Source organism: Mandrillus leucophaeus, unplaced genomic scaffold, assembly GCF_000951045.1.
Source record: "Mandrillus leucophaeus isolate KB7577 unplaced genomic scaffold, Mleu.le_1.0 Scaffold14, whole genome shotgun sequence".
Classification (NCBI taxonomy): domain Eukaryota; kingdom Metazoa; phylum Chordata; class Mammalia; order Primates; family Cercopithecidae; genus Mandrillus; species Mandrillus leucophaeus.
Genome location: NW_012101365.1, coordinates 1,440,081 through 1,452,488, shown reverse-complemented (window position 1 = coordinate 1,452,488; position 12,408 = coordinate 1,440,081). Strand labels below are relative to the sequence as shown.

The 12,408-nt window shown below is 43.1% G+C and overlaps 1 protein-coding gene across 2 annotated transcripts in view; it reads left to right on the top strand.

The window, feature by feature from the left end:
- Positions 1 to 7,620, top strand: part of KTI12 (KTI12 homolog, chromatin associated (S. cerevisiae)) — a 23,269-nt gene extending 15,649 nt beyond the window's left edge. Inside the window, exon 3 of one of the 2 annotated variants that reach the window (XM_011973759.1) lies at positions 5,794 to 7,620. In XM_011973759.1, coding sequence (XP_011829149.1) covers positions 5,794 to 7,025 — 1,232 coding nt within the window. In that variant the 3' untranslated portion in view covers positions 7,026 to 7,620. Of the gene's footprint in view, positions 1 to 5,670 lie in introns of both variants that reach the window. The other variant, XM_011973761.1, reaches the window with a different exon arrangement.
- The last annotated feature ends 4,788 nt before the right edge of the window (positions 7,621 to 12,408 follow it).

The following is a 12,408-nucleotide window of genomic DNA, read 5'->3' as shown; positions in this document are numbered from 1 at the left end:
AAAACTTCTGCACACAAACAGTTATAGACCACACATGATGCCATTTGCAGAAAGGAGAAATGTACACAAATTTAAAGATGCCATATTAAATCATAACTGCATAAAAATTAACCGTAGTATATAACATGTGACTAATAATTTTGTGGCGACCTCCTGTTGCTATGGAGATGAGCTCAAGTATTGTGAGTATCCACTTAAAATGCGGTGCAACATTAATCATCTTCAGTGAGCAGTATGTCTCTCCAGTGTATTGTGTATTGCAATATAAAATAGTCTCTCAGCTGGGCATGGTGGCTCATACCTGTAATCCCAACACTTTAGGAGGCCGAGGTGGGTGGATCACTTGAGGTCAGGAGTTCGAGACCAGCCTGGCCAACATGGTGAAACCCTGTCTCTACTAAAAATACAAAAAACTTAGCTGGGCATGGTGGGTGCATACCTGAAATCCCAGCTACTCGGGAGGCTGAGGCAGGATAATCGCTTGAACCCGGGAGACGGAGTTTGCAGTGACCCAAGATCATGCCACTGCACTCCAGCCTGGGGTCTCAACAACAACAACAAAAAGTAATCTCTTACAACTCTTGCATATTTTTCCTGGTATTTAGTACAATATCATAAACCTAGAATAACACCATGAAACCCATACAAGGTGCCATTGGTGATGCTGGAAGTGTTCCCAAGAAGCAGAGAATGCTCATGACATTACAAGAAAAAATTGAATTGCTTGATATGTACTGTAGACTGAGGTCTACAGAGGTAGTTGCTTGCCGTTTCAAGATAAATGAACTCTTTTTTTTTTTTTTTTGAAATGATATCTTGCTCTGGCCCGGCCAAATGAATCATTTTTGAGAGTCTGAGGCAGGAGGATTGCTTGAGCCCAGTAGATAGAGACCAGCCTGGGCAACAAAGTAAGACCTTGTCTCTACAAAAAAAAAAACAACAACTTTTTTTTTAAGATAAATCCGGCGTAAGAACCAATTGTGTAAAAAAAAAAAAAAAGGAAATTCATGAAGTTGTCACTGTAGCCACGCCAACAGGCGCAAAAACCTTGCACTTTTTGCCAAATGCCTTTTTATGTGCATAATATGCAGCTTTTATGTGGGTACTATAAGAAAGGCATACCTATTGACTCTAATATGATTTGAGAAAAAGCAAAGTCATTATATGGCAACTTAAAGCAAAAAGGTGGTGAAGGATCTAAAGCTGGAGTATTTAATGCCAACAAATGATGGTTTGCTGATTTTAGAAAGAGGTCTGGCTTAAAAAATGTCAAGATAGGCTGGGTGCAGTGATGCCCGTAATCGCAGCACTTTGGCAGTCCAAGGTGGGTGGATCATTTGAGGTTAAGAGTTTATGACCAGCCTGGCCCACATGGTGAAACCCCATCTTTACAAAAAATATAAAAATTAGCCAGGCGATGGTGGCCCACACCTATAATCCCAGCTACTCGGGAGGCTGAGGCAGGAGCATCGCTTGAGCCTGGGAGGCGGGGGTTGTGTGAGCTGAGATCCTGCCACTGCACTCCAGCCTGGGTGACAGAGTGAGACCCAGTCTCAAAAACAAAAACAAAAACAACCAAAAAAAAAAAAAAAAACGAGATACAGGAGAAGCAGCTTATGCTAACTAAGAGGCAGCAGATGAATTCTCAGACACCATTAAGAAAATCACCGAAGAGAAAGGATATCTGCCTGAACAGGTATTTAATGCAGATTAAGGTACCCTATTTTGGAAAAAAAAAAAAAGCCACAAAGGACATTAATAGTAAGGAAGACCAACCTGGGCAACATGGGAAACTCTGTCTCTACAAAAAATAGAAAAATTAGCTGGGTGTGGTGGCGCATGCCTGTTGTCCCTGCTACTCAGGAGTCTGAGGTGGGAGGATTGCTTGAGCCTGGAAGATTGAGGCTGCAGTGAGCTATGACTGCACCACTGAACTGTAGCCTGGGTAACAGAATAAGACCCTATTTCAGTTTTCAAAAAAGAAAAAAAAAAAAGAAGAGAAGCAAGTACCAAGATTGAAGGCAAGAAGAGATAGGCTAACTCTACTGTTTTATGCAAAAAACCCCAGCACTTTGGGAGGTAGAGGTAGGACGACTACCAGAGCCCAGGAGTTTGAGTCAGGTTTGTCATCAGAACTGCCCTTGTCTATAAAGCTGTTAACCCCCAGCCTCGAAGAGCAAAGATAAACACCAGCTACCAGTGTTTAGGTTGTGCAATAAGAAGGCTTAGACAACAAGAACCCTTTTTCTGGATTGGTTCCACCAATGCTTTGTCCCTGAAGTCAGGAAGTACCTAGTCAATAAGAGACTGCCTTTTAAAGTTATTTTGATATTGAACAATACTCTGGCCACCCAGAGCCCCATGAGTTCAACACCAAAGGCATAAAAATGGTCTATTTGCGGCTGGGCATGGTGGTTCACGCCTGTAATCCCAGCACTTTGGGAGGCCGAGGCGGGGAGATCACCTGAGGTCGGGAGTTCCAGACCAGCCTGACCAACTTGAAGAAACCCCGTCTCTACTAAAAATACAAAATTCACCAGGCCTGGTGGTGCATGCCTATAAAGCCAGCTACTCGGGAGGCTGAGGCAGGAGAATCACTTGAACCTGGGAGGTGGAGGTTGCAGTGAACTGATAACACGCCATTGCATTCCAGCCTGGGCAATAAGCGTGAAACTCTGTCTCAAAAAGAAAGAAAGAAAGAAGGAAAGAAGGAAGGAAGGAAGGAAGGAGAGAAGCAGAGAAGAGAAAAGAAAGAAAGAGGTCTATTTGCCTCCAAACAGTATTTCAATCAACTACTACATCAGGGGGTGATAAGGACCTTTAAGGCTCATTACACACAGTCCTATATGGAAAATAGACTGTCAAAGCTATGGAAGAGAACTGCAATAGAGAGAACATCATGAAAGTTTAGGAGGGTTATACCATTGAAGATGCCATTGTTGTTATAGAAATAGCTGTGAAGACCATCAAGCCTGAAACAATAAATTCCTGCTGGATAAAACTGTGTCCAGATGTACATATGACTTCACAGGGTTTATGACAGATAATTAAAATCATGAAAGAGATTGTGGATATGGCAAAAAAAAAAAAAAAAAAAGTGAGGGGTAAAGGGTTTTAAGATATGATCTTGGATAAATTCAAGAGCTAATAGACACCAAATCAGAGGAATGAACAGAAGATAACTTGATGGAGATGAGTGCCAGATGATGAGGGAAAAACACGTAGAAGAAGCACTGCCAGAAAACAGATCTGGCAGAAGGTTTTAATTATTTAGGAGTGCTTTTGACTTATTTTACAACATGGAACCTTCTAAGATATGTGCCCTGAAACTAGATCAAAGAAAAAGGATTGGTATTGTATAGAAACATTTTTAGAGAAATGAAAAAGCAAAAAAGTCAGACAGAAATTATATTTCCGTAAAGTTACACCAAGTGTGCCTGCCTGTTCTGCCTCCCCTTCCACCCTCTTCTGCCTCTGCCATCCTGAGACAGCAAGACCAACCCCTCCTCTTCCTCCTCCTCCTCCTCCTCAGCCTACTCAGTGTGAAGACAAGGATGAAGACCTTTATGAGTATCCACTTCCACTTAATGAATACTAAATATGTTTTTGTTTCTTTATGATTCTCTTTTTCTTCTTTTTTTCCCCCCTGCTTCCTGGAAAGGTTTTCTTAATAACATTTTCTTTAATTTACTTTATTGTAAGAATACAATATATAATATTACACTCAAAATATGTGTTAACTGAATATATTATTAGTAAGGCTTCCAGTCAACAGTAGGCTATTAGTAGTTAAGTTTTAGGGAGTCAAAAGTTATATGCAGATTTTTGACTGCGTCAGGGGTCAGTGCCCCTCATCCTGGGGTTGTTCAAGGGTCAGCTGTACTAAGTGCTACTGTGCATTAGGCATTAAATTATGCAAATCAACTTATCTAACTCTCACAACAACTTTGAGGTTGGTGTTACTGTTATCTTAATTTTAGAGATGAAAAAAGTCAGGCACAGTTTTTTCTACGTTTACTAAAATAACTTGCCCAAGAGCACACAGCTAGCAAGTGGCAGACCCAAGCACTCTGGCTTCAGAGCCTGCTCTTTAAACCTGTACACCATACTGCCTGCTAGAGTCAAGTTGAATAGTCTATAAAGTCTCAAGTAGGTTTAGTTAAGTATTTTTAGTAGAGACAGGGTTTCACCATGTTGGCCAGGCTGGTCTCCAGCTCCTGACCTCAGGTGATCCACCCTCCTCTGCCTCCCAAAGTGCTGGGATTACAGGCGTGAGCCACCATGCCAGGCCTGTGTTTACATTTATTTAACCCTCACAACAACCTACTAGATTGGGAAACCTGTGAAATAACTGTGGTTATTTTATAGAAGGGGAAATTGAAGTACAGAAAAGTTATATAATTTGCCAGCAATTACAACACGAGTAAGTGGAGGAGCCAAGACTTGAATGTTTTTTCTGTACTGTACAAGAGAGATACAAAGACCCCAGTATATGTGCATCTACAATATACACACATGGACAGGCACACTCACATTTCTGCACCTACCATCCTATAGTGCTTGCTGTTTATACAAGAGATCCAACGGTTTCATGGCTCTGGGTCTCAAACCTTCTGCAATAACAGAGTTGCCAGATTGAGCAAGTAAAAATAAAGAATGGCCAGGCATGGTGGTTTATGCCTTTAGCCCCAGCACCTTGGGAGGCCAAGGCGGGTGGATCACCTGGGGTCAGGAGTTTGAGACCAGCCTGGCCAACATAGTGAAACCCCATCTCTACTAAAAATACAAAAATTAGCCGGGTGTGGTGGCACCCACCCGTAGTCCCAGCTACTTGGGAGGCTGAGACAGGAGAATCGCTTGAACCCAGGAGGTGGAGGTTGCAGTGAGCTGAGATCGCACCACTGCAGTCCAGGCTGGGTGACAGAGCGAGACTCTGTCTCAAAAAATAATAATAATAAAATAAAGGATGCAGGCCAGGCACTTTGGCTCACATACCTGTAATCCCAGTACTTTGGGAGGCAGAGGTGGCACAATTACTTGAGCCCAGGAGTTTGAGACCAGCCTGAGCAACATACTGACACCTCATCTCTAAAAAAGAAAAAAAATAATAATAATAGAAAATTAAAGATGCCCAGTTAAATTTGAAGTTTAGATAAGCACCAAATAATTTTAAATATATCTATGCAATATTTGGGACACACTTAAGCTTAAAAATGTTTTTGGTGTTTATCTGAAACTCAAATGTAACTGGGCATCCTGTATTTTATCTGGCAACCCTACTAAGGAGAAAAATTCCTATTTTGTCTTTCAAGTTCTAAGTCAAATGACTATTCCTACATAAAGTCTTCAGTCATTTCTCTGGGTAGTTTGTTTTTCCCTTCTGTTCTTTTATAATCTCACCTGCATCTATCCATTATAATATGTATTACTTTGATTGTAGGCGCCTGATCCTTCCCATTCCGACCTTTTATCTTTTGTGGGGAAAGCGTTTTATGTTCATCTCTGAATTCCCAAACTTGGAGATGTTGAATGATTGAAATGGTAATTGAATAAACATTTACTGAGAGCCAGTAGGTTTAAGAGGAGGAATGAAGGAGAACCAGCATTTATTAATTGCCTTCTATATGCTAAATATAGTGCTGATTGCTTAGAATATTTAATGCCCCTTAGGCCTTATTAATAAAATGGAGGGGCAGTCTTTGGCTGCAGGAAGATCACATTCTCCTGAGGCCTATAACATTTGGCATAAATAACTGATGCCATTCTAGTCTCTGTATCTCCTTTCTGAGAAAGCTGAACCTGGGCCTAGTTGGCGTAGAACTCCAGTTTCCATAGAAACAAGAGGGTCTGTAAAAGTCGAGGGAGACAGGAAGAGCAGTTTGCACTTCCGGCTTACGTCAGACACGCGTACAACCCGGAAGTTGAGGCAGCGCGTTTGCTTATGGTCGCTCCCTGAGAGGATGCCGCTCGTGGTGTTTTGTGGGCTGCCGTACAGCGGCAAGAGCCGACGAGCTGAAGAGTTGCGCATGGCGCTGGCTGCTGAGGGCCGCGCGGTGTACGTGGTGGATGACGCAGCTGTCCTGGGCGCAGAAGACCCAACCGTGTACGGCGATTCTGCCCGTGAGAAGGCATTGCGTGGAGCTCTGCGAGCCTCCGTGGAACGGCGCCTGAGTCGCCACGACGTGGTCATCCTGGACTCACTTAACTACATCAAAGGTTTCCGTTACGAGCTCTACTGCCTGGCACGGGCAGCGCGCACCCCGCTCTGCCTGGTCTACTGCGTACGGCCCGGCGGCCCGAGCGCGGGACCTCAGGTGGCGGGCGCGAATGAGAACCCGGGCCGGAACGTCAGTGTGAGTTGGCGGCCACACGCTGAGGAGGACGGGAGACCCCAGGCGGCGGGCAGCAGCGTCCTCAGGGAACTGCATACTGCGGGCTCTGTAGTAAATGGAAGTGTCCAGGCCGACGTACCCAAGGAGCTGGAGCGAGAAGAATCCGGGACTGCAGAGTCTCCAGCTCTCGTGACTCCGGAATCAGAGAAATCTGCAAAGCACGTGTCCAGTTCCTTTTACTCTCCAGAACTCCTGGAGGCCCTAACGCTGCGCTTTGAGGCTCCCGATTCTCGGAATCGTTGGGACCGGCCTTTATTCACTTTGGTGGGCCTAGAGGAGCCGTTGCCCGTGGCGGGGATCCGCTCTGCCCTGTTTGAGAACCGAGCCCCACCACCCCATCAGTCTACGCAGTCCCAGCCGCTCGCCTCCGGCAGCTTTCTGCACCAGTTGGACCAGGTCACGAGTCAAGTACTGGCCGGATTGATGGAAGCGCAGAAGAGCGCTGTCCCCGGGGACTTGCTCACGCTTCCTGGTACCACAGAGCACTTGAGGTTTACCCGGCCCTTGACCATGGCAGAACTGAGTCGCCTTCGTCGCCAGTTTATTTCGTACACTAAAATGCATCCCAACAATGAGAACTTGCCCCAACTGGCCAACATGTTTCTTCAGTATCTGAGCCAGAGCCTGCACTAACCAAAGGAGGTAGGGAGAAGCCATGGCTTCTGATCTCCACTCCACATTATTTCTCTGGGAAGAATAAGCTGAAGGTCTCCAGAGCATATCGATGCAGTACTGTACTAGAGCTGTTGTGACTGATTGACTCAAACTTTCCTGCATGCCCCTGTGCCAGTCCTTGGGTTTACAGCATAAGTTGAGACTAAAGAGAATGGAGAACTATCGTGGCGCATCCTGGCAAATCCCTCCAGAGAACGGAGCTCAGGTGGACAGGGATTGCCTAGATGGGATCCTACTTGGGATATCACAGAGCGTTGACCATTGACTTCCTTCATCTGAGGCGTGGGAGAGCAGACTGGATGGATGAGAATTGTTTTAAAACAATTGTGAACAGAAACTGAAGATGGCACAGTTCTACATCTGCACCTGCCCTTTTATCATACCACAAAAGTATTTTTTGAGTACTGTACTGACTTTTTGCTAGTCTCTATTCTGGGACTGAGTTCACAGATAACTACATTGGTGTCTATCCTTGGGAAACTTTTGTTTTTGTGGAAGTAAGCAAGTTATCTACTAGATTATTTCCTCTAATAAAATCTTTAAAAATAGTCTACTGGAATTTCTTTCACTTAATATTCCCTGTGTAACTTTCATGTTAACATTTTAGGTATACTTGTCATTGTTCCTTTAAGTGAAGTAGTATTTTGATAGTTCTGAGAGAGTAAATGTTTTGATCTACTCTAGAGTAATTATGTTGTGACAATTTCCATAACTGTTGTGCTTCATTCTATATTTCAAGGCAAATATTGTAAGCTTGTCAATTTCATTCTTCATTGATTTCATTGAACAAATGAAATTAAAGTAGTACTTACTTTAACAGTGCCTGTGATTTTCAAAGACCAATTAGATACAGTATTTTTGATCTTGAGATATGTGGTGAGAAGCTGGGTGTGGTGGTTCATGCTTGTAATCCCAGCACTTTGGGAGTCCGAAATCGAGGTGAGGAATTCGAGACCAGCCTGGCCAATGTGGCAAAACTCCGTCTCTACTCACAATACAAAAATTAGTCGGGCATGATGGTGTACCTGTGTACCTGTAATGGTGTACCTGTAATCCCCAGCTACTCTGGAGGCTGAAGCACGAGAATTGCTTGAACCTGGGAGGTGGAGGTTGCAGTGAGCTGCGATCACACCACTGCACTCCAGCCTGGGCAACAGTGAAACTCGAAAAACAAAGAGATATGTGGTGAGAAATACAAGTAAAAGATACAATTATGCTGGGTGCAGTGGCTCACGCCTGTAACCCCAGCACTTCGGGAGGCCAAGGTGGGTGGATCAATGAGGTCAGGTGTTCAAGACCAGCCTGACCAACATGGTGAAACCCTGTCTCTACTAAAAAAAGAAAAAGTAGCCGGGCGAGGCGGCCTGTGCCTGTAATCCCAGCTACTCAGGAGGCTGAGGCAGGAGAATCGCTTGAACCTGGGAGGTGGAGGTTGCAGTGAGCCGAGATTGTGCCACTGCACTCCAGCCTGGGTGACAGAGTGAGACTCCATCTCAAAAAAAAAAAAAAAAAAAAGGATGAAATGGGCTGGTGGTCAGAGGATGATGACAAAGGACAAAATGTTTTGGAAACCTGGTGAAAAAGACTAGCTGTTGGGAGAGGTGGTTTTGGAAAGGTTTTATAGAGGAGTTAACACTTGAACCATCACTCTAGAATAATGTCAGTAAAGGGCCAAATAGTAAATGTTTTTAGGCTTTGTGGACCATGAAATACTGTTGCTACTTATAGATGGTAAGTAAACATGAGCATGAATGTATTTTAATAAAACTACACTCAACTGTGAATTACAGTTTTAACATCACAAAGGAGTCTTTTAGATTTGCTTTGCAAACATTGAAAAGTGTAAAAATATACAACAAAATAGGCGATGGGCTGGATTTGGCCTGCAGACCCTAGTTTGCCGTCCCCTGCTCTAGAGGGATAAATAGATGTTTGCCAGGGAGAAAAGAGAAAGCAAGACATTCTAAAACATGCGTGCTCTGAAGCTATGGAGCTATTAAAAGATGGGGTAGATGGGCTGCCTTGGTTCATGGTATATTCCTTGCTTGTGAGGTAATCTATACTACCTTTTGTTTCTGATAAACAAGAGGATTCATGTGTGAAATGGAGTTTGGATGAGGCAAACTCAAAAGGCTTTTTCCAACCTTCATTCAGTTGGTTATTGATTGAATTGGGCTTAACCATGGATTCTGGGTTACCTTTCTAAATTGAAGGAGACTGTAACAGAAAGAACATTGGTTTTGAAGTTGGACTTCTGAGTTACCTAGTAAGTGGCAGAACCTTGGGTTTTGTTTTGGGTTTTTATATTTATTTATATATTTATCTATTTATTTATTTTTGAGACAAGGTCTGGCTGTCTCCCAGGCTGGAGTGCAGTGCTGTAAGTAGCTGGGACTACAGGCGTGCACCCCATGATGGCTAAGTTTCGTATTTTTTTGTAGAGACAGGTTTTCACCATGTTGCTCTGGCTGGTCTTGAACTTGTGAGCTTAAGTGATCCCCCAGCCTCGGCCTCCCAAAGTGCTGAGATTACAGGTGTGAGCCACTGCGTCCAGCCTAGAACCTAGATTTTATGTGGCCAAATATTTACTATATTGAGCATTTCAGTTTTCTCATTTATATTGTGAGACCATTAATAGTATCTACCCTAGGGTTATTTTGAGGATTTAAATGAGATAATGCATATACAGCACAATGTCATATAATAAACGTTCAGCACATTTTGGCTACTATAGTTACCTATATCCTACTACCCACCTAAACTTGCCCTGCTCATTTGGTTTACAAGCTTTTATAAGTATTGCAGGCAGAGGTCCATCCAGATGTGAGGTAGGCCTAAGGTGAGGAGGCTGAATGATTCATTTGACACTTACTAAATGGGTTAATTTATGTATATTTACAGTAGTGCCTGGCACATGGCAAATGCTATATAAGTGTTTGCTATCAATAATATATGTGTCAGATGTAAGGGATATAGAGGCAGCTAAGAGTTCTTTGTCTTAGGAATCTCCAAGTCCAGTGGAGGGAGATGGGTAAATAATAGATATAGATCAATATGTTAAGTGCATGGTAGCTATTATACAGTGTATGTTATGGTGACATGGGGTTGTGTGATGGCGAAAGCCAATGGCTACCTACCTACATGGGGTCTTCCAACTGTCATTTGAGCCTTGAGAGCTTAAGAGCTTCCTCTAGCCAGTCTGGTTCAGGTGGATTGCATTGCTCATTGTGAACACTTTCCTCCCTGATTATAAAAATTATACTGTAGAAAAATCATGAAATATAGATGTAGTATAGGAAAACATCCACAGTGCCATCATCCACAGAAAACTGCTATTATGTTTTGGTACATTTAGGCTCTTTTCTCTGTACATATTTTATAATTAAAACCAGACTATAGATACTTCTGTATCCTAGTTTTTTTATATAAGCTACCAATTAAAAATTATTTTCAATGATTATATAATAATAATCATTTAGAAATGCTGTTAACATTTTTTTTTTTGTTTTGAGACAGAGTCTGTTCTGTCTGCCAGGCTGGAGTGTAGTGGTGCGATCTCGACTCGCTGCAACCTCTGCCTCCCAGGCTCAAACAATTCTCATACTTCAGCCACCCCGGTAGCTGGGACTACAGGCGTGTGCCACCACACCCAGCTACTTTTTGTATTTTTAGTAGAGGCAGGGTTTTGTTATGTTGGCCAGGCTGGTCTTGAACCCGTGGCCTCAAGTGATCCGCCCACCTCAGCCTCCCAAAGTGCTGGGATTACAGGCATGAGCCACCATGCCCAGCCCTCCCTAACTTTAAAGCCCAAATTTGTAGAATTTACAGAAATGCTAGAATTTATCAATAATTTTGTTACAGCAATTACCTATTATTATTGAACATTTAAGTTGTCTAACGATTTTCCCAATTGAAATAATACTACAGAAATGTCTTCATATATTAATCTTCATCTCATTAAATTTCAAGAAGTAGAATTACTAGATTATAATTTCTTTGTTTTGCTTTTAAGTGGACTGCCCCTGATGGTGATTATTCATAAATCCTGGTGTGGAGCTTGCAAAGGTAAGTGTAAGTGCTCAATCTAAATACAAAACTCAGATGTGTTGTCAAATATTAACATTTAACAAATATTGGCACTGACTCTGGCCCAGCACTGCTGACTGTTGAAGGAATACTAAAGAAATATATGACATAGATTTCCTGCCTTCATGAAATTTGCAATTATATTTGGAGAGGATTTTAGGGAAGGTAAGGGGATTAAGATACAGTTATGTCAGGCCAGGCACGGTTGCTCACGCCTGTAACCCCAGCACTTTGGGAGGCCGAGGTGGGAGGATCACGAGGTCAGGAGTTTGAGACCAGCCTGGCCGATATGGTGAAACGTCGTCTCTACTAAAATACAAAAGTTAGCCGGGCGTGGTGGTGCGTGCCTGTACTCCCAACTACTCAGGAGGCTGAGGCAGGAGACTCGCTTGAACCTGGGAGGTGGAGGTTGCGGTGAGCCAAGATTGTGCCACTGCACTCCAGGCTGGGCAACACAGCGAGACTCCATCTTGAAAAAAAAAAATACAGTTATGTCACGTATGGGATGAAGTGCTAAAATATCACAGGAACAATACATATTAGAGGAAGCTGAAATGTACAGACAGAGACATGAGAAGGATGTAGGAACCAAATTAGAACCCAAGTTATCTGACTCTGTGGCATGTGTTCTTTCTGCTATACCACCTTGCCACTTCTGCAGACAGGTTTTTTCTTTTATTTGGTATGCTACACTTAAAGTCCTAGATGGAAAAGGAGTATAAAAAATAGTTAGTGGAAAAAGCCAGGCACCTGTAATACCAGCACTTTGGGAGGCTGGGGTGGGAAGATCACTTGAGGCCAGGAGTTGACCAGCCTGCCCAACATAGTGAAACCCCGACTCTACTAAAAATACAAAAAAATTAGCTGGGTTTGGTGGCACGTGCCTGTAATCCCAGCTACTCAGGAGGCTGAGAATTCCTTGAGCCTGAGAGGTGGAGGTTGCAGTGAGCTGAGATCATGCCATTGCACTCCAGCGTGGGCGACAGAGTGAGACTCTGTTTCAAAAATATTAATAATATATATACACATACATATATGTATACACACACACACACATATATACACCTGTGGCAGACTCACTCTATTGTCTTTCACTTCAATGGTTTTTGAAATGTAGCTATGAAAAGCAAATAATGCATTTCCCCCCATTTGTATGCCATTATCCTTATTTTATAAATGAGGTAACAGCTTCAGAGAAATGAAGTAAGTCACTCAAGGTCACATAGCTATGCAGGTTCAGAATCCAGGTAGGCTA